Source organism: Stegodyphus dumicola, chromosome X1, assembly GCF_044657685.1.
Source record: "Stegodyphus dumicola isolate Sdum_Otavi_A_Nest chromosome X1, ASM4465768v1".
In the NCBI taxonomy this organism is placed as follows: Eukaryota; Metazoa; Arthropoda; class Arachnida; order Araneae; family Eresidae; genus Stegodyphus; species Stegodyphus dumicola.
The window spans coordinates 18,050,599-18,073,756 of NC_140780.1; the positions used below are offsets into that span (position 1 = coordinate 18,050,599).

Consider the following 23,158-nt stretch of genomic DNA (forward strand, 5'->3'; position numbering starts at 1 on the left):
ACATAAATATTTATTAAATTATTATAAATGTATTTGGAAATGAAGGATTTATTCTTTCATAAACCCCTGTTAACGTTATTGTGAAGAAATCTAGTTATTAAATATATCTAAATTTATAATGATTATAAATATTATTTAAATATATAATAACCTTAACATTTAATTGTAAACATAAATTGAAAATTTTTAGCAGGAATTTTTTATTTGCTATTTCAGCAAGAATTATTCATACTGGAAAGCAATCTGTTAAAAAGTGCTGTAAAGCACAGTCTACAAGATGTGTACTTAATTTTATCTATCAAATGCCTGGCTATTGACCATTAAAGTGCAGAGCACATATCCAGATGAGCAGGACTTGTCCAGAAACACACAAAGTACATAAAAGTGAGGTATACAGATGTGTACTTAAGGAATTAGTAAAAAATAATTTTTAGAATATGCATTGTTGAAATTAAGGATATAAAAAAATATAATACAGTTAAAAGTCTTTAATCCGGACTCGTCGGGACTTCAGTGATTCCGGATTAGGGGTTTTTCCAGATTATAGATCATAAATTTAAATCTGGTAAGATGGCATGCAGAAATTATACAATTAAAAATATGAAACCATAATTTCTGTGTTGACGCATGCGCAGAAAGTTTGTAGCTTTGAGGTCCGGATTATGGACGTCCAGATTAAAGACTTTTGACTGTAAGTATCAAAAGAATTCTTTCCTTACATTTTGTAATAAATCAGTTACAAGTTTTAAACAATATTAAAAATAAACTTTTTTAATCCATTTCAAAAATACTCATAGAAAGTTAAGTACATGGAAATCAGTAGCAATATTTAACGTATTTTACTATGGAAATAACAGCTGCTCTAATTTGAAATTAACTGAACTGAGCATTAATTATAAAGTAGCTCTGATTTTTAAAGGATGCCTCAGAAGCTAAAAAATCATTCTGCATTTGAGAAGGTATTTCAGGAAGAAGCTCTGTAAATAGGAAAGAAATAATGCATAATTTTGATTTTAGTATTATAATAAACTTTGATCTTAATTTTTGTAATCATTAACCAAATAAAATCAAATTAACTTAAAATTTCTTTGTAATGTAATTAACAAGAACATGTGAAAATATTTCATTCAAATTAAACTTTTCTGGGAAAGTATAGCATTTAATTCCGCTCAGAATAATACATTGTTTTAAAATATTTTCTTTTTACATACTTATGACTTTGAAGTATTACGGAAAAAGAAAATATATATATTTATATGTATATTTACGATGTAATTACAAAATGTTTACCGCCGATTATGTTAAAACCTATTGATCTTAATGGATAGTCACTGAATAGTTTGGTTTCCACGAGAGGTGCACTACTGCTTCAGGGCAGTACACGAGGAAAACCAGTTAAGACCTCTCCTCTTATTTCTACCTCCATTATTTAAATTGAGGATTTTGGATCTTTAGAGAGTGTTTCTGGCATCTGTGTTGGATGGTCAGATTCTTCCAGCTCTAGTATAATTAAAAGTATCAGCTTTGTGTTCTCATGCCACCGATACTTTAATCTGATGTGCCAGTAAATTAGTGGCTAGCTTAATAATTAACTATGTAGTCTTAGACTACTGATCAACATTTTTCATTTATTTGATTGTTCGCATTTATTTGCATCGCCACTAGCTGTGGTTATGCTCTAAGTTCAGGCCATGCTCTGTTTTGTTAAAAGTTCAGTTTAAATAAAAAGGTTGTTTTAAAATCTTTCATAAAGCTTTGTCGTAATATCTCAAGTGATAATTATATTAGGGTTATAAGATTAAAATTCCATTATTAGACCAAGAATAACCTTATAACTTAATGGAAGTTTAAGATATTCATAATGACTAAATGTGTAAGTTTATTAAAAAGTTAATAGAGACAGAGCTTAAATTGCACCGGAGCCTGGCTCCGGTACTTCTTAGTTTTTGGAATAAATCATAAATAAGGCTCCGGCACTTCTTTTATGCAACTGAACAAAAATTTGATCTCAAACATTTAATTTTTTGCAGTAAAACTGTATTACAAATCGCTTATTAAATTTTAATTTATCTCTTTACATTTTACTTAATTTTAATTACTTTAATAATTTATTAATTAAATAACAATCATTAATTAAAAATAATTGATACTTATTAATATTAATTAAATAATAATGAATTAATTTGGTATTAATTAACTATTTAATTTTTAAATTATTAATGATTGTAACAGTCATTTTATTTATTTATTTACTTTTCTTTTCCTTTGCTGACAGTTTAGCATAGGGTTCTGGCACTTCTAAGTTTAGAAATTAAGTCCTGAATAAGGATATTTATTAATTATAGGAACTTGATAAGTAACCTTCACCAGCAATTTAATAGCCAGTTGATTGTGTTGTTGCCAAAGTAATTTTGTCATGATTTGAATATGGTTATCTTCCACTGTCGGGGCCGTTCCTAGCGCGGTGCAGCTGTAAAATTATGCAACAGCTGAACACTCGCGATACCACAACTAAATATTTTTAATTCATTGTACTTGTCACATGTAAATACTTTTTATACAATTTGTCACATATAAGTACTTAGTGAGTATGAAATAAAAATTCAACTAATCATTAAGAATTTTTTTTTTTAAATTTGGGCACTGTATTTTTAGGAAAATACTCAGGCAGCCAATGGCCTAGGGACGGCCCTGTCCACTGATGTAAATCTGTCATGTTAGTCCAGCTGACAAGTATTTCATATTTCTGGTGTATAACTCTCAAGCTACGTTCTGCAGTAGAATTGCTTAAAAGTAAGAATGAAACAAGGATAACACATATGTCATTCATTTGCTGCACAAAGTATAACTCAAGATATTTGAAGTTAAAGCTCAGTTATATTCACTGCATTGCAACATGTTGAGAGAAAGGCAATTTTTATCCTTACCGTCCTACACCAGGGATGGCCAACACACGGCTTTTACTTTTTATGCAGCAACTACAGAAAAGTATATCATTTTTAGTAAAATTCCCAGCAAGTCTGTAAATTACTTCCAGAGAACAGGCTCTAAACAATAATGATATTGCTAATATGAGCTCTAAACAATCATGCATACTGCTTTATTTCAAGCCTTTCACATTAACTATTAGAAACTTTGATTTAATATTGAAGCAAATAGACATAGAAGATATGCAAATTCTAGTGATCTGTTTGCTCTAATGCGTACCAATGATGGTGATATGTTACTTAGGGTTCTCATGTTTTAGGTTTGAAAATGCTAGACTGTAGGAATCTGCAGGAAACGGGAAAATGAACACTTGCCCCCTCCTCCAGAATTGAGTAAAAAATATATTTTTGCATCAATATAATATTGCATATTTCATAATCTGTTATAAAATCTTCAAAATGTGTGCGTGTGATTATGGCAAAGCCTCAAGGGCTATCTGCCTAAGAGGAGGGATGCCTTCGTGGAGGACTTTCTATAGAAAACTGGCTCCTATACACGTTACACATGGGGAAAACCACGAAAACGCCCATGCAGCCAGCCCGTTCACGGGATTCGAACTTCAGACCGAACTACTAGTGTTCAGCGACTTTATCGCTCGCTCGGCCGCTGGTGGGCCCAAAAATCTTCAAATTAAGTAGTTAAATAACAATGTGTTGATTTGATTGTTGGAACTGGAATATGGCAAAGATCATGTGGGGGAAGAAATACCTTCATGGAAGACTTTTTAATCAAAACTAGTTTGTTGGTTTGGTTTATTTTATTATGGCAAAGCACTTGATGGCCATCTGCCTAAGGGAAGAGATGCCTTTGTGGAGGACATTCTAAGGGAAACTGGCTTGTATACACATTACACATGGGGAAAAACATGGAAATGCCCATGCAGACAGCCCGTTTGAGGGACTTGAACCTCGGACCAAACTACCAGTGTTCAGTGACTTTACCGTTCGGCCGCTGGTGAGCCAAAACTAGCTTGTATTCATATTCATAAATACTTCGGGTGTTAACTGACATACTTTATCTTTCGGATGTGCAAAGAAAACAGACAAAACTTCCTGCTCAGTTCTGTTTGTAATAATAAATGCACAGGGAAAGCCGTGAAGCAAAGCATCAAGTAAAAGAAGTGTGATTAATTCAATTCTGTAACCGTTCAACCTATGTGTACCATTTATACATATATAGTCTGATCCCAACTTCTGAAGAAAGTGCCTCTGGGAGTCATTCATTTTCATTAATGTGAAATCATCATTTTAAAATTCAGGATAACTTTCTAAAATTCTATTTTAAGGCTTATAAAATAAAAGAGTTGTTATCCTCACTAGTAATTTCATTAACCCCAGGCATTTCATTAACATTTATACAATCATTTTTATGCCTTACAGCATTTGATTGTGGATTATAAGAATTTTCGGTACACTTCTGTTACTGGGACCAGATTCAGAAATGTATACATTCATATGTACACATATATATGCATACATGAACACATCCATCCAGCCATACATGCATACATTTCTGATTCTGGTTCTGATAACGGAAGAGTACCAAATTTTCAATATTCCATAAATCATTCTTTGTCAAAAGATGCAGTATCATATACAGAATCTTGAATTTTATCTAAAATTTCATCAAAAGATACTTTTCCAGCAATTTAAGTTACATAAATTAACATTAGAATGGTATAACTGCCGTTCTAATTTTGTAAGAGACAGATGCCCTATACCCTTTCTATGACTTACAATGGGTTTTTCTATATAAGCAGTACATTTTCCATTATTAAACTGGCTTACTGGGCAATAAGCATTAATTTTGTTACTCCCTTGTATTTTTAAATGTCCCATGCCTTGCACTTTAGATATAAAATAATGTCCTGAATGATGGCATACAAAATAAATATCTTTTACATGTAATGGGTCATGTTTCTTTGTAAGTTAAAAAAATTTAGATTATGTTTCCATTTCAAAATTCTCCTTTCACAACATGAAATCATTAAACACAGAGAAATCTCTTTCTTTTTCAATGACTATTTCATGTTCCATTTGCAAATGTAATGAAAAGTTTTCCTTTGGAAAACCTTCATTACATAATGTGCATTTATATAATTTTTTAATGATGAACACTCAAGGGCAGTAAATGCACTATCTGATTGTGAAAATAATAAATTTTTATTATTGTTGAACTGACGACTATATAAACTGCATTTAAATTGGAAAATTTTATTTTTACTTGCTTTGAGTAATGTTGTTTGTTGTGATATATGCAATTTCATGCAGTGACATTTTAGATTGCTGTTACTTGAGAAACATTTTTTTGGAATCAAGGCAGCTAAAACTTTTTTGAAGTTATACTGGATTTTGAAGCAAAAGTATATGAAATCGAATTATCATTGACGACTTTATAAAATGCATGATCTGAATTGGAATTAAATATTTCAGCAGTAGAAATATGCTTTTTATTGGAATGTATGTTCTTCAAATGATGCTATAAATTGCTGGCATTTGAAAAACACTTTTTGCAAATAGAACAGTTGTAAGATTTTGAAATTACAGTTTTCTGAAAGATGTTACCAATCGTAATCAAAGCGGAAATGTGAATTTCAGATCTATTGTCTTGAATGATCATTGATATCACCACCCAGCTCATTTAAATTGGTGCTATATATTATAATATTCTGAAGCAGAATCCTCACAATATTCCTAAGTATTTGACCGTAAGAAGGGTCTTTTATTGAGAGATTCTTCAGTTCATTATAAATATGTGAAAGCAAAATTCACATACTAACGCAGCATAAAACGCACGAAGTCAAATGCAAAATGTAAACACACATTTTTGACGTATTTGTTAACGTCACATGATGCGCAAACTGAGATGCGCGTAAGACGGGAGGATCAGATTCATGATCCCAAAAGTTGCCTTCTCTCCGTAGACGCTTGTATTCCTTAAGGGCTTTGTAAGTGTTGACAGACGTGAACTGATAACGCTGGCGTCTGTTTCGAGTTGATACACAAAGGAAGCCACAAGCAGTGGCAATTTCAAGTATTTTTTAATGCTTTAAACTGATGAAAAATTAAGATTTATTGATTTAAAGGCACTTATTTATAGAAATTTGATTTAGTTTAGATGAAAGAAAAGTACTTATCTTAAAATTCCAGGCTTTTGGAGTATATCCTTACATTGTCCGCTGTTTTATTCTCGTCAACATCGGAGCCGAAATTCATTGGAATGATATAGGTTTTGTAGGGGAAAAATAAACATTTTTCAAAGAAATTTAATTGATAATCACCAAGAGGAAAGGAAAAATTTTCACTTTTTTACGGAGCGCAGCGATCGTGCTGCCGTTTGCCTCGGTGATCACCATGGCGCCCGTCGGAAATAAACATCCTGGAATGAAATTTTCAGAAAGCAACAAGAGGATGGAATTACGGTTACAGCTAACATAGTAGTCTGTTACATTTATTTAATTTCAATACAAATTACCGAGATATCCATTTATTCAATGTTAAATGCACGTACTCCTGTATTTTTACTTTTCCAGCATACATTCCTCTGAAAATTTGTCTTGCGCTGCACTGTACGGGTAAATAAAACAATTTTAATTATAATTCTACTAAAATTAGCTATATAAAAGTCGTAACAATATAATTCAGTAATTGATTATATTGAATTGTAAATGCGGTCTTCGTAAATCCGGTAAAACTGAATGATTACTACGATATTTTCTTTTATGAATCTTAACTCATTTCAGAATTTTATAAAATTTCAAGCTTCAAATCTCAAATTCAAAACAACTTTCAAACTTGAAGAAGGTAAATTAAAATTGTTTAGTATCCATTTCATGATTATTGTTTTCTATGAAAGTTCAGGTGCATTATAACGAAAATAATACAGTCACCTTTGAAATATATATAATGCAAACTCCATTCTATTAATATAATGTTTTAAAATTTGGTGTTAAGTAGCATGTCCTTTTTGCAAATTCAGCAGACGCTTTTGACAATAAATACACATAAGGTAAAATTTACCGAAAATTCTTCCAATTAGTCGCCAATCTGGCGATTTATTGCCAATAATGTTTCGTAGTAAGCGCCAAAAGTAAAACCATTCAGGCAAATTCTTTGATTCAGGCTTGTTAGTCTCGAACACGCGGGAGTGTATAAATTTAAGAAAACCGGTGAATGGTGAGTTGACGATGTTTTGAGAATATACTTTCGTTTTAAACTTTAATATGATCTGTTTTTTATTACATTCTGAATAGATTGTGTTGTTAACAACCGGATATTTGTTTTTTAATAGTTTATGTGTTTACTTAGTGTCAGTAGTTTGGTTTCGTTGTAGTTCCTTTCGAACAGTTTCGTTTCGTAAGATTTGACATTTTCGGCAGTACTAATAAACACAAAAACTTGTTACTGTTTCTATTAATACTTTTATAACAGGAAACACATATTTGTCTCTATTTGCAACTAACTTTCGCCCACAATTTGTAACTAACTTTTAAGAGAGACAATTTTCGTTTTTAGCAATTCTCCGTAGCATTTGTCCGTTATCTCAAAATGAAACGATATTTTCTAAGCTCTTTTCTTATACATAACTGAAAAGTTCTATTGCTGAATACTTTAAATTTGCTAATGCTTTTCTGTGCTTGATGATGCTCATAATTGTTCAGAACTATTCTTGAGAACAAATGGATGGAACAGCTTTTATATGGTTGTTGAAAACAAGTACTTAAGATCTCTTTGACAGTTACCGTATTAAGAAACCAAGCAATATTGTGATTACCATAAAATGAGACTCCTTTGTTTCGGTATATTTATGTTTTAACATTTTTCAGAGTCTTATAATAGGGCAATTTGATAAATGAAATTGCTGAAAAGGAGAAAGGAGTTTGCTTATCATATTGTGTAGAATAATTACACGGTTTAAATAGAAAATAAATCTCAAAATTAATTACCATTTGTGTGAACAGCATAACTGTTGCGAAGTCAAGTTGAACGATTTTAGTTTGGGTTTGTGTCCACTGCACTAGTCACTGATGTGCCTGAAAACTTACAGGTTAATGCAGAATTGTCCACTTATTCACCGTCTTTATCAATGTGTACATGGAAGAAGTCAAGGGAGTGCACTATGCCGAGTTTGTACAAATCTCAGATTTTTTTTTTTTTTTTTTAAGTGAAAATAGGCTGATGTGTACATGGATACCAAGTTTGTGCACTTCTTTGACTTGTTATTTTGAAGTTGGCAATTTTGGAAAACGTTCCAAGCTTGACTTTCCCCAATATTTTTTATTTAAAAAGTTATGACCTTTTCCTTCATATATATGACCAAATATGCCTGGAATAGAATTAAAGGAAAAAATATGGTGAACTAAATCTGTTAAGTCTACAGATTTTTAAATCAAAGAGCAGTATTTGTTCTAGAGGCTAGTCTGTGTTAAATATGTAGCAGAAAGTTATGTCAAGAATAAAAAAACATGTTAAATTAAATCAATAAATGCATAATTAAAACACTTTTTTTTTTCTTTAAAATCAATGATCATCTTTCAGTTATTTTGCCCAGCATAATCATAATGAAATCTTGTGGATTTTTTAAAATCTATCTTAAGCTGATCTGTTTCTATTTCACAAGACTGAACATTATTTACATGTATTCCTTAGTTTATAAATATACTGTGCATATTAATATAAATTCTGCAAAATTCTATTTCTCACTTATTAGCCATAAATAGTTCTTCATATACTTAATCCCTAAATGAATTTATGGGTAAAGTGTAGAATCGCCCACTTATTTGTTTGGTGCTTTTTACAAGGTCGAGTAAGAAGAATTGGATTTTTGTCAATTTTCTTTTACTTTTTAATTGAAAATAAGACACTGTGTACATAGACGAAGTCAAGGGAATGTGCAATGCCATTTTTGTGCAATTCTGGGAGGTTTTTAAGTGAAAATAGGTTGAGGTGTACATGAATACTGAGTATGTGCAATTCTTAAAAACGTGCCAGGCAGGGGTTGATTCTGCACTTTCCCCGAATTTATTTTAAATTCTGTTTTCCAGATGTTTCAGTGTTTCTGATTTTTTCAGCAATTTAATTAATCCCTTTTCATTTCAAAAGGCTTCTTGTTTTTATGATTAAAAGAAAAAATTATAATGTTTGAAGATTGTGTATTTTTGTGCAGTACCAAAATATCCCCTTACATTTTAGAATTAATTTTAAAAAAATAATAATATAGGTAGGTATTTAATGAGAGTTGGGTTAGGATTAGAATTCATTTGTTTCTGAATGGAATGAAAAGTAAGCTACCTAATTAAGTACAGTATTTTACTATGGTATGGAAAGAGCAGATAGTAAAAATTAATGATACAGTTATTACCTATGTTTTCAGGCTTTACTGTCCAGTCAAAAATTTATTTATCCTATTATTCACTTAAGCATTTTTATAAATTTTTTAGGATTAATAAATTTTTGGAATTATATATTTATTCATGGATTTTGATATTTGCACTTGATTTACATATGCTCTCAGAATTCAAATGATATTGTAGATTAGTTCGCAGCAATAATTAATCATTTATTTGTTTACATTAAATTTCATTTAAATTTATTAACTTTAAATTTGCTTTTTACGAATAGAGAATGCTTGTTAAATTCAAATATATATGTACAGGGTTACGCTTCAAATTCGTATTATATAAATTTCAAAATTTTTTTGCGGGGAAAATTTAAATCAATAAGAGCATAAATAAAACATTATATTTAATGCATATAATAATAGAAATAAATTATAAAACACGAATATAGATCAATTGGTACAAAAAGCTAAGAAAGTTGCAGAGAGGGTGGAAAACGCGTATGGGATACTAGCTTTACCACTAAGCTAGCATCACACGGTAATGGAATGCATACTTGGGCTTATATACATTATCATGTAAATCAATTCTTAAACCTAAATTTTTTGGTCCTATTTCAGAGTGCTATCGTCTAAATAATTCACCAGAGTTTGTTCTTCAGCTTTTAGTACATTTCTTACAAAAAACATTATCTTTCAAAGTGGCGTTCCGATTGAAGTTAAATGGGCTGCTAAAAATATATTCCATGTGCTTGCAAATATATGTTACCCAAAAAGGCATATTTATAAATACAGAAATACAAATTTAATATACTCTTTAATGCAGTGTAATATTTAAAAGGCTATCAAATTTAATTTATAATTAACGTTTTTAGTTTTTACCTGTTTCAAAGGAAAAAATAACAAATCTTTTAATCATATCTAATTTGCTGTAGCAGTTTGCTATAGTCAGACATTAATTTTCATTAAAGGTAAATGAGTATGCAGAACTAGGAAATAGTTGTCAGGACAAATTTTGCTATTTCATGAACTTGGAATTATAATTTTTGCCGCTGAATTTCTTGAACGCCTGATTTTATCTACGAACAAGTACTGTAGTTGCAGTTATCTAATTTTTCTTATCTTTTTTTAATTAAATTCAGCGGATTGCTGTCTTTTTCAACACGTAGTGTGTACAATGTAGATAGTGTACATATATATTTGAATTTAATGCAGATTTCTCGCTAGAATGTTAATTCAGAAATAAGTATTTTTTAGCAATACATTCTTTCCCTAAGCAAGCGTTCATCGCTACTTCTGCCGCCATTAATTTTTGGTGACTACACCTGATTGCTCCTTTTTTACCACGTGACCCCAACGCATCCGCAGACATACGGATAGAAGTTGAACTCCATCCGTATGTCATCCGTCACCGCACATCGACCGGATTGCAGATGTCAATCAAAGTGAATTCACTCGCTGATTGGAGAAACGCATACACAGCAGTGGAAACGATCCTTTAGTGCACCACCATTGTGAAAACAGCTGTTGCTATTCATGCATTACCGTGGTATGAAATAAGTCACCAACAAGTTTGCAAATGTTCTTTAAAGTCGTCTGTAAGGTCACAAATTTTTAATGGGTGTGTGATGGAGTTGAGTACTATTATTTCGCATACTGTAATGATTCTAATCCTTTCTCTCATTGTACAATTTCATTTATTAAGCTATCCGATTCTAAGAACCTACCAAATTTAAGAACAAAAATGTAGCAAAAAATGGGGTCTTATTTTCTAAGCTAAATAATTTTCTTTTACATGCGTTACTCTGTGGATATGATATTTTAAATTCATCTTTTCAATTAATTTAGAAGTCAGACAACAAAAATCAATGTCATATTACATATAATTTTCACAGGTCTAGTTTCAATGGTTTTACCGACCAATCATCCTCGGCTGCCAAAGCGTAAATTTTTGTAAAGGTGTTACTTGTTCTGTGTGTTATTTTATCTTAATTACATCTTTTTGGTTATCAATGATATTGTGTCTCAAACCAAAATGACAGCCCTTGGAGTTCAACAAGAAAGAATTAAAATGCAATCTGAAGCAACAACAAAAGGCTGTTATGAAGGAAGTGTCTTCAGAGGAAGAGGGTTAAAAAAATTAACCCAGTTCTTTGATCTGTGAAATTTGTGCAAATATGGAGTAGGGTGCAAAGTTTCATGTAAACAATTGACCCTGATAAAGTAGTGATACATCAAAGCATTTTAAATAACAGTGCCATATCTTGCTATAGAAATATTTTTGGCCCTACTCTTATATGTGCCCTAAGATCACCAAATGTGGCGATATGTGTTCTGTGCTGGTTTTTGGTGCGATTCCGTGCTGTGGGATGGTTTGGTGGATGATGCTGTTTGTGTGCCAAACCCTTTTGACGTTGAAACTTAACTTTTTTGCTGCAGTGGTTTAATTGCTCGTTGGTTCGTGTTGTGCGTGTTTTGAATGTTGCAGTGAGAGATGTGGTGCTAAGATTTCAGTCACATATTTTAGATTGTGTAGTAAATTTAGTATTAAAAGGTACGATGTTGGAGTTGTTAACGAGTCTTTTGTTCACGGGTGTGTTTATGCGGATAGAAGTGCATTTTTTAAATTTCTGTGGGAGTCGGAACTTTTAAAACGGAGTTTGGCGTGTCCGAAATGCGGAGCTGATATGAGAATTCGTACGAAGAATGGTGTTTCTGATAGACTTTTGTGGATTTGCAGTCAAATGATTGCTGGTGAAGTATGTGGCTGTCAGCATTTTGAAATCTTAAATATTCACAACTTGGTAATGGGAAATTGTTATGGCAATGAGCTTCAAAAGCAAATTCTTGCTCCTACAGGTTCTGATAATCTGCTGAGTGGTGTTATCTTCATCAAGTCAGTCACTTAGAAGATGTTGCAAACCATGTGATAATTTTTTTGAGGGTGCAGGATGTTATAAGGCTAAAATGGAAATTTTCATTCCCTGAATGTGTAGCTACACACACTGTCAAAAGTAAGACATAGGACGTCCAGACACCAATTTGCAAATGATTTAAAATGCAAAGGTTTTGAGCATCATTGTGGGCGAATCCAGTGTTGGCAAATGTAGAAAGTCTTAGTAGTGCCAGATTAAACTAAGCTTGCACACTTGGTCCAATGGACCCACCCAATTAGACAAACCTTTCTCAAAGCACACCTATTTTACACAAGTTGTTGAGGTCCAGTGTACCCGTGTTTGAGGTCACTGTCTTAATGTTTCCGAAGTTTTTTCTCCAGGGCTTTGATTTGGAGGCTTGTTTATGATCGGATCGGGTCTTTTAGTCCCAGCGCGGCTGTTCATATTGTTATTTCATAGTTAATTTTTGATAGTATAGAAAGCGGCGAACATATCACATAAATTATCTTACAAGGAAGAAATGTTGAAAAGGTATTAGATGCATCAACTGGCTAAAAATCTGTTGAATAAAATGAGGATGGAAGTAAGTAATCATGAATTTTTAGTTCACATGATACTGATTCATAAACCGATATGTATTCTGAAAACAAGACTGAAAATGGCATAAATTGTTTTATTGGGGAAAAAAATGATCGGAAATGGAAAAAAAAAAAAAAAATGCAGTGTGTTCGCACAACAAAAAAGCTCAGAAAAACAAAAACATGCTGCACCGAACGTGAAAAATATTTCTATTTGGAACACACAACATTTCAATGTTCTTTTAACATTTCATGTTGCATTTTTTGTTGTTTCTCTGTGTCTATAGTGCTAGTAAAAAAAAAAAAAAATCCATACAGAGGTATACTGTACCCCCTATACTAATAAATATATACTATAAAATTTCTTAAAGGAAGAGAATACGATTTTCTGTTCCTTTAAGAAATTTTAATTCATAAAAGCATTGGGAGAAATTAAAAATTTTAATGTATATATTTTTTGAGTTTGATCATCAAATTTATTATTTGCATAGATACACTGACTACCAATAAGTATTTGGACACCTGTGATAGAAAAGAAAAACTAACTTTATTCAAAATCAATAGTTGGTAGAGCCTCCACGAGAGGTAATTACAACGTGGACCCTCCAGGGCCTACTTTCGACAAGTTGGCACAATGCATTCTGGCAGGAGACTTTCTCCAGGTAGACGCCAAACAGAGACCCTGCTATCCGAACGCTAAATGCTGAACCTTGATTCGTCACTCTAAAGAACCCGTTTCCTCTGATCTACGGTCCGATTTTGATGTGCTTTGCACCACACTAACCGAGCGGCGCGGTTGGACTTTGTGATCAAAGGCTTATGGGCAGCAGCACGACCATGAAAACCAAGCAGATGTGCTTCCTTACGGATGATATTCATTGAAACACTACTCCCGGATGCCTGCTGAAACTCCTCGCGAATGAGGGCCATCGGTTGGGTGCGGTTCTTCCGAATTTCTTTGGACAGCACTCATTGGTCTCTATCTCCTAGTTTCATTAGTCTGCCGACTAGGGGCACATTCCGACAATCACCGCTCACCTTCCACTTCTTAATCACATAGGCCCCTGTCGATTTTGGGTACTTCAGCTCGCTAGATACGTCCCTTAAGGATCGGCCACATTTGTGATACCCGATAATTATACCTTTCTCGCAATCAGAGAGCTCCGAACTGCGAGGCATCTTGCATGCGACTAAAGCCGATGCTGTTTCCTACACGATATATACCGGCGGAGTCCGTGATGTACCTTAGTACCACAGATATCGTCATTTGCGTAGTGTCCAAATACTTATTGGTAGTCAATGTATAACACTTCTGAATGATGATTTACAATTTTTTCTTCAAGAAACACAAACCAATGTGTCAATGAACCAACTGAGGACCTTAAATGTATCAAGAAATTAATTTAAACTGGTTATTTTTTACTGATAATATTAAAGAGTGCCAGAAATGCATCCAGCCACGGTTGTAAATATCCTGATATGGCACTGATCCCTCAATTTCTGGACTCTCCTCTCAAAGGTTCTTTCCAGTACTTGTTGCAGATTTCTTTATCCTCGCCATTTATCTTCATCACTTCAGTGCACCAAAAACGTCAGTGCAGAACATTTTATCATTTGACAGAAAATGAAAATGGTTCATTTTCTGAGCAAGTTCCAGAGCAAGTTGATTATACAGTACAAAGTCCGTAATCCGAACTCATCGGGACTTCGGCGATTCCAGATTAAGGGTTTTTCCGGATTATAGATCATCAGTCTAAATCTAGTAAGATGGCATGCAGAAATAATACAATTAAAAATATGAAACCGTAATTTATGAAATAAAGAGCAATTATTATCTAAAGGTTATCAAAAATTTACTAAAAAAAAGCTTAATATTTATTTGTTTACTTTATTAAACATTTCTTTCGATGCAAGTTGTTTAAGTTGCTTTGTTTTTTGTGCTAAACGCGCATGCGTAAATGCATTACGCGCATGCTTAAAGCATACAGAAAAAAAAAGTTTGTGGCTTTGAGGTCCGGATTAAAGATTATTCCGGGTAATGGACCTCCAGATTACAGACTTTGTACAGTATTATATATTCTCTGAAATAGAATACTCCATCTGTACAGTTTCATGGTGCTTATGTTGGTGACGTGAGAAATATTCAGAGCGGCCTCATACATGTGTAGGTTGTCCAAGGCTAAGAAATGCTGGGAAAGATTGCCACATTGTACATGCAACAACAGCTAACATATGCCTCACCTTTTTAGTCATCCTAAGGAAATTACAGATATTTTTGGCTAAGACCTGTATTAAATAGCTCTAACTTGTTTTCTGTCTAAAATATTGAGCTTTGTATTCAACAACCTGTGCTTATTCCAATAAGCACACCTGAAAAAGCTCTATTGGTGCCAAGCTGAATAAAGATATGTAATTTCCAGCATTGAGTCCTTTTAGCACTTCTTAAAAAATTTTCATTTGTAACCCCTTTTTATCATTGAGACATTTTTGTGAGAAATTAAATATAGAATAAAGATATAAAAATAAATATTTTCCTATAAATAATGTATTTCTTTGGTTGACATAGTTAATCACTTAGAAAATGTTCCAAACCATGCAATGACTAAGGGACAAGTGTAGTCCTTCTATTGATGGCATATCACTAAGCTCCTTGACCCACTCTTTGCAAGCATTTTGAAGTATAGGTGCAACTTTATCACAAAGTTTCCTGCAAATGATGGTACGCTTGCTTTTGAAATTCTCAAACTTCCATTTGCTAGCTTTACATTTGCTACTTTGGTAAAGTTTTTTTCATAAGTGGCTAGTTTTCCTTCAACATTATTTTGTTGACAGGAAATCCTTTTTCATGATATTACGATAACCTTTCTCATTCACTCTAATCTGTGTCTGTAAAAAAATGTTTCGGGCCTTTTTTTCACTTGGCTGTGTTTTCAAAACTATCAATGAATCTTTTGTGTTTAAATGAGTGTCTAAGACAATTACCCATTCGATCCTAACTCCATTCATTTCCTTCCGAGGTTTTAAAATTTAAGGTAAAAGATATAAGATTTTGATTTTTTTCTTTAGAATTAAGAGTTTTCTCTTTCACACTTACCATTTGCATCTTTGTCTATCATAATCATAAACTAGTACATAAATTGGAATTAAAATGAATTGTGCTTTTACTTTCCTTGAATTTTATAAGTGAAACATTTCACGAAGCAAAAAATGAGTGACTGGCTCTTTGTCATTTATCTGCCTTCAGTCAACACTGCATGAAGCTTCCAGTTCTTTTCAGTGGACTAGTGGGTTATTTGTTTATTTCACTAGTGCACAAGCACAACTGTAAAATTTCTGCTTCTAAAATGTTTTTTTTTTTAAATGACCAGGCACTTAGTTTAATAGCCATTAGCCTCGCACCACTACAGGGGCTGGAAGTGGTGACCATTTCATTATTATCTTTGCCTCCTATGAAGGGACAGATAGATAGTTACAATCATGCCTTGTTCAGGAAATTTGAACTCAGGCCCATCGCTACAGCAGTCAGGATCAGTAACCACTATACCAGCTGGGTGGCATGCTTCTGAAATATAATTGAACGTATTATGCTATGTGGCAGCTGGTAAGTATTTTCATAAACTTGCCGAGACTGCTAAAATGAAAAATGCTGAATTTTTTGTTTTTAAAGTAAAAATATTCAGATTTTAACAATCTTCAATTAAAAATTTATCATAGAACGTATTTCTCTAAATAAACCGTATGTTAATGAATTGAGAAAAGGCTGTCTGCCTAAAGAAAAGATGCCTTCATTGAGAACTTTCTAAGGGAAACTTGTTTCTTTTTATTTTACATATGAGGAAATCTATGAAAAAGGCACGCAGTCAATGCATTCATTGGGATGAGAATACAGACTGAACTATTAACGGCTGTTCAGAGTGGGGTTTATCTGAGCTAACGGAGTCAGTTCCATGTGTCACCTAGCTCCACTATGCACACAGTTGAATTTTTTAACTCGCTGCATTATGGAGAAAAACTGGTTTTTGGAGATGGGGCGGCTAAGTCAGTTGTCTTCGTACTGACCAACCAGCATAATGGTTAACACTTTGACTGCTGTGCTGAAGGGCCCGGAGAAGGCATGGATGTTTGTAAGTGTATAGTGTTGGTGCAGCACTCTAAATATGCACCGAGCCGTAAGTCCTCTCTTGTGGTTTGTTTGGCGGAAGGGGAGAGGGGTAGGAGACCCCTTGGATCTGTCCCTCCAGGGTGCTTTCTATCAAAATTGGGTTCAGAACTGAGCTAAATTGCTCTATCACCTGCAAGATGCTCAAGGCTGTTGCCAACGACATGCGTATCTTGCGCTTCTTGCCACGAGGAATTTCATGGGCTTGGGCTGATGTTACTGTTAGACAAGTGAGCATGAGTGACAACAACAGTTATCTTCATTATAGCTCAAATAAGCCCCAGTCTCAATGGCTCTTTAGTGATCAGCTGTCTTAACGATTTGGACGCTGTTGGGCATAGTAGGACTCATGGTTTTCTGGGAAGAGGATTCCTGAGATATCTACTATTTGTACCTACTGTTGTGTTAGCTAACCTGGCACAAGTTACTATGTTAATTACTTTGGTGATACGCTGCCCTCCAAAAGTTAAGGAACAGCATTCTTTTTCAAACCTCACAATTACAAAAATGCCAATAATGTTTTAATTCACAGTTCATATGAATGACAGTAATGAAGTAAGAACATATATGCAAAATTAATAGCTACCCCTTTTATTTTATAGAAATGAATACTTATAAAAGAGTTGGTGAAAAAATGCAAATATTGTAATTTTTGTTCACGGGGTTGTTATTGCAATTTCATGGACAGTATCCAGGAGAGTCTATCAATGTCCAGGAGAAATCGTTTGCTCGATTTGTTGAGGTTGGATGGATGGAAATGGGGTTGTCACAGGCTGATGCTGCTAGGCGTGTCAATGTCTCTCGTAGTGTGGTTCACCAACTATAGAATCAGTTTGAATCCAAGGATTCTGTGTCTAGAAACATGTTCCAGGGAGACCTAGAGTTACAACATCTGCAGGAGACCATTATTTAGCTCTTTCAGCCCGAAATATGGCCCATTATTGTGCCTCAGCTCATAGCTGATCATTTAGTGGCAGTTGTTTCTGTCCCCTTGATTTATGTCATCAGGGCTTATATGGAGGGAACAACGCACCAGATACAACCAAACCTACAATGTGGAAAGATTCAGTTACAGAGGTGGTGGAGTAATGGTTTGGGCTGGGATCTCTTTCTCTCAATGGTCACACTGACCTGCATGTGTTCCATGGAAGACCTTTGACTGGTGTAAGATATCAAGACTAGATCCTTGATCAATATGTTCGCCTATATGCTACTGCTGCTCTTGGTTCTGGATTTTTTCTGATGGAAGACAATGCGTGACCGCATCAAGCTCGGGTTGCTGAAGATTTTCTTTGATGGTCACAGTATGAAGCGGATGGAATGGCCAGCTCAATCCTCACACCTGAATCCGATAGATCATCTTTGGGACTACTTTGGAAGCCAGATTGCTGCTTTAAGTCCTCCTCCAAGGTTGTTAGATGAGCTTGAACAAGGATTACTCCATGTTTGGTTGTTGCTTCCCATTTCGCTGACCGACAACTTAATTAACAGCAGGGAACATTGCTGCTGCTTGTGTATTGCAGCTAGGGGTGAATACATTCCTTATTTAAACCCATTTTTGTAATGTTACCACCCCATTTTTCCTCAAAAAACTGTGATATGCTGTTTCTCCAAGACGATTTTTCTGCCTAGAGTGCACTTTTTTGTTGTAATTCATGTTTGTGTTTAACTTTAGAAACATTCTATGTCACATTCATTAAAGAACTGTTCAATGAACATGTCCTGTAAATTTCTTGTTTCTGTGTTGCTTCATTCTCAAATTCGACACAAAAAACTTGCTGTTCCTCAACTTTTGGAGGGCAGTGTATATTTTAATTTGAATTCTTTCGCATGTCATTTATGTGACAATGTGTGTTTCTAAGTTGCAATTTGCACTTCAATGAGTTTTGATTTTGAAACTGACTTTTCAGGTCATAATTTGAGATGTGATAGTTTTAGAAGAAAATAATTCAAGATAAAAATGGGATATACATCGAATTTAGTCAGAAAATGCTGGCAAATTCATAAGTTTTGCGATAAGCTCGATATATTTGATACAGATAATGAGACTGAATCTGAATATTATTAGGACATGAAATGATGACATTTGCTTCCACAAAATGAAATGTAAAAAGACATATCAATAGAATCATCAGAAAATTTTGCTGACTGCAAAGATTTCATTAATAATAAAAAATTTTGTGTAGGTTTCAGAGTCTATCACAAAGTGTTTTCACATAATTCTATTCAATTATTTTGCAAGATTGGAAGAAGTGTCTTGATCTGTGTGTGGTTACTAGTCTCAGCTGCTGTATTTTTATGCCTGGGTTAAAATTCTAGTGAAGGTAATACTGTCTTTTTAGCATATGGTCAAGCCTAACATCTCTTTCAGAGCTCATTGGCTGGTAGAGATGGGTACGAAACCCTTGGATTCATTTCCTGTGTTGTCCAACAAAATTTGGACATAGCTGGCTGAAAGTTGTACTGTCACCTATAAGGTGCTCAACAGTGGGGCAAATAGTAGATGCTTTCTTCATGGACTTGATCTGAACAGATCCCAAGATAGAAGTATAAATGATAAAAGCAACGCAACCATTATCATGATATGACTATTTATAATTTTAATTCAAAGTAATTATAATTTTTCAAAATAATTTCCATCACACATGCACTGCTTTATACTTTAAAACCAGTTTTCAAAGAAATCTGCCAGGTTATGTTTGAAATCTGGTACACTTATCATTCCAAACCCTTATGAACCCAAATCATTGTTGTATAACGAGGACAATCCTTTTCAAGCACAGGAATCATTTCCTGTAAACACTGGTCAGCACTTAATTGTGTGCAAAATTGCCATGGTATTCAGTTTTTGACCGCAATATCATTACCTCTTTTCGCTCAGCTAAAGACCAAATGATGCTGAGACAATGACTAGAGTGGCTGCAGTGTAGTTTGGAAAACGAGAGTAAAACACACACTAACTTCTCACTGCTTGTGGTGATCTGTTTGATTGTAGAGCAAAACTTTCCTAGTGTCTTTTGTACATTTTTAATTTTCTTAGCGATTTTACAGTTTTGTGAATATCATGATCCGCATTATAATGAAGCATAAATTAACACAATGTAATCTTTTAATAATTTTTAAAAATTTTATTGTATTGTTCATATAATTTTAATGAAAAGGAAAAAGTCAGTAGTGATATTTGCTTATTTTTTTGTTTAAAGATGTTAATTGTAGTTTTAAAGAAAAATACATGAAGGTAACATAGTGGCATGATACAGTTTTCACAGAAAGACTTTTTATATTTTTTAAATATATATAATAATGAAATATTTTCTTGCCAGAATAATTAATTTTTTTACCGATTGAATGAGAGTTCTCAAGTTGCTGCAGAAATTTGTTGAGTAGTGCAGCAGACTTTGTAACACAGGTGACATTACAAATGTTCACCATGATGGCTATCATTCATGAGAATGATTGTCAGACGTGGTGAAACACTTTGCACACCATCAAAGAGAGAATTCCTGCCAAATTATGTCAGCCAAGCTCTGTACCCCTGTGAGTTCCAAGTAGCCACATGGCTAAAAATCACAAGGTGTATGTGGTACAGTGGTACATTTCTATGTACCACTGTTGATTTCTAAAATTAAAAGGGAATGAGCTCAGGGAATTGTACCATGATGTTATCTCTGGCTGAAAGAGAATGGTTTCCTAAATTGTTTGCAAGCTCTCTTTGAGCCCAAATGTGCCAGTTCTATGCATTAACACTTCTGTGAAATTACAAGTGTGTTTCATTGGTGCGCAAAGGATGTCTGATAACCAGTCTGAAAATTATTTAGACTCTAATATTTTTGTTTATATTTTTTTCTAACTGCAGCTTCTGAGTAAAATTGCACGAGCTTCAAGCAGATGTAATCGTTTTCTTTACTCTATAGGTTTTTTTTATTATTCATTATCTGTTCATATTATTATTATCTATGTTTTGTAATAGTTTATGTTTCAGAGAATTGCAATATACTTATAATCTTCTTTTTAGAGAGTCAGTGTAACTTTTGTTTTTATCATTTGGGAGTATGAGTAAAGGAATTATTTAATTATTGTAGCGTCATAAATAACTAAAGAGATATAGATAGTTATATCCAAATAATAAATAGTTTCTTGAGGTAACAAATTTGGTGAGAAATTTTGATCATTTGGCATCCGCTGGAAGAACTGTTATCTGTAAGTAGAATTTTTTCGTTTATTTATAATGGATGTTTTGAAGTGCAAACGATCTCAATTTAGGAGATTGTTTACAAGAGCTTTAAATGATTTTGAGAAGAATGAAAAGGATTTATCTTTAGACGGAAAAATTTCGAAACTTAAATTAGTTAAGGACAAAGCGAAACCTATGATTGAAATAGAACAGACTTGTAGAGAAGAATTGATAAAGATTAAACTGTGATAAATAATGAGTTTGATGAGTCAGAATGCTATATTGATAAGTGGTGAATGGTAGAAAGCAAATTAGTTTCGCTTCTAGCTGAAAAGGAAAACGGTTCTGAATGTTCTGTTAATGAAAGCTTAACTCAAAATGCTACTATTCGTTATCCTAAGCTTAAACTCCCGATTTTTGATGGGAATATTAAAAGCTGGTTAAGATTTTGGGGCCAGTTTAAAAAGATCGATAATGATCCCAATTTAGATGATCATGATAAATTTCCATATTTATTGCAGTCTATGGAAAAAGGGTCATCTGCTGAAGAGTTAATCAAAAACTTTCCGCCTGGTGGCGAAAGTTATAGTAAAGCTTTACAACAGCTGCAATCGCGTTTTGGGAAAGATCTTCTTATAGAAGTCTATGTTAGAGATCTCCTTTCATTAGTATTATTAAAAAACTCTCAGCAGAAATTTTCATTAGGAAAACTCTATGATAACTTGGAGCGTTTGAAGTTCTGGGTGTTGCTAGAGATAAATATGCGGCGATGTTATATCCTCTAGTCGAATCGTCATTGCCGGATGATACATTAAGAGCATGGCAAAGATTCCGAGTTATTAATCGCAGTCAGAGAGAATCTCAAAGTAAAAAGAGAAAAATGTGTCAACACATCGCATGGATTTAGATGGTTTGCTTTCATTTTTGCAAGATGAAATTGAAGGTGAAGAGAGAGTATCTATAGCTACTCAGTGCTTTACTAAATATGAGACTCCTAAGCCTGGGAATGCTAAACACTTTGGTTTCAAAAACTGTGAAGAATTTTCCAAAACACCTTCTGCTTCTACTCTAATAACAACATCTGAACAAAATTCAACTGGATGTATTTTTTTGTGCTGGAAATCATGCTTCTGGTGGTTGCTTTAAAGCAAGAAAAATGACATCTGGGGAAAGGCAAAAAAGCAGTTCTAAATAGTCACAGTTGCTTTTTATGTGTAGACAGAAAACATGTAATAGCTAAATGTAAAAAACGAACATCGTGTGTGATTTGTGGGAAGAAACATACATACTTTTATGTAGAAATATCCAAGCTGAATCAAAATCTCCAGTTCCTGTTAGCATGAATAAGGATGAAAGTATGGATGCAGTACCTGAACGAGATGGAACCCTCGCCAATTTGGCGAGAACAACAAATGTTTTTTTGCAAACTTTAACAATTACATTGAAAGGGCGAGATAGAAAGCGCCAGGCCCATGCTATTATCGATTCAGCTTCACAAAGATCTTATATTTTACAAAGCACTGCAGATGAAATGAAATTTGAGAGTACGTCTATAGAAAAATTGAGCCATTCATTATTTGGCGGGTCATGTATTGATGTCATAAACCACGATGTTTTTACAGTGTTTTGTCTAAAACGAATGGAACTTATCATTGTAACTTCAAAGCTCTTAGCCAAGATATTATTTGTGGAAGTATACCACCAGTTGCTGAAGGCGAGTGGATTCGAGAGCTTAAGAACAATATTTCCATATGCGACGATAGTAATGGACCAAAAGAAATACTTATCAGTGCTGACATTGCAGGCAAGTTGATGACCGGAGGATTTAAATTGCTTACTTCAGGCCTTGCTGCTATAGAAACTAAACTTGGTTGTGCTCTTTTAGGAAAAATGGTATGCGTGAGATCTCGAAAAATTCCGCACTGCTCGTCACATCCATGTTGAATTAGGAAATATTGATATTCGATCTATGGTCTCTAGATTCACTTGGAATTCTAGATCCCTCAGAAAAGAAAAATAAACTGGA

The 23,158-nt window shown here is 33.6% G+C and overlaps 1 protein-coding gene across 3 annotated transcripts in view; it reads left to right on the forward strand.

The window, feature by feature from the left end:
- Nucleotides 1–6,073: 6,073 nt before the first annotated feature.
- The window catches only part of LOC118186366 (uncharacterized), a 99,015-nt gene continuing 81,930 nt past the window's right edge, over nt 6,074–23,158 (forward strand). Inside the window, exon 1 of one of the 3 annotated variants that reach the window (XM_085808413.1) lies at nt 6,074–6,562. In XM_085808413.1, the coding sequence (XP_085664539.1) occupies nt 6,489–6,562 (74 nt within the window). In that variant the 5' untranslated portion in view covers nt 6,074–6,488. Of the gene's footprint in view, nt 6,563–7,008; nt 7,164–16,368; nt 16,401–23,158 lie in introns of those variants that run through there. The other 2 variants (XM_085808415.1, XM_085808414.1) reach the window with 2 other exon arrangements.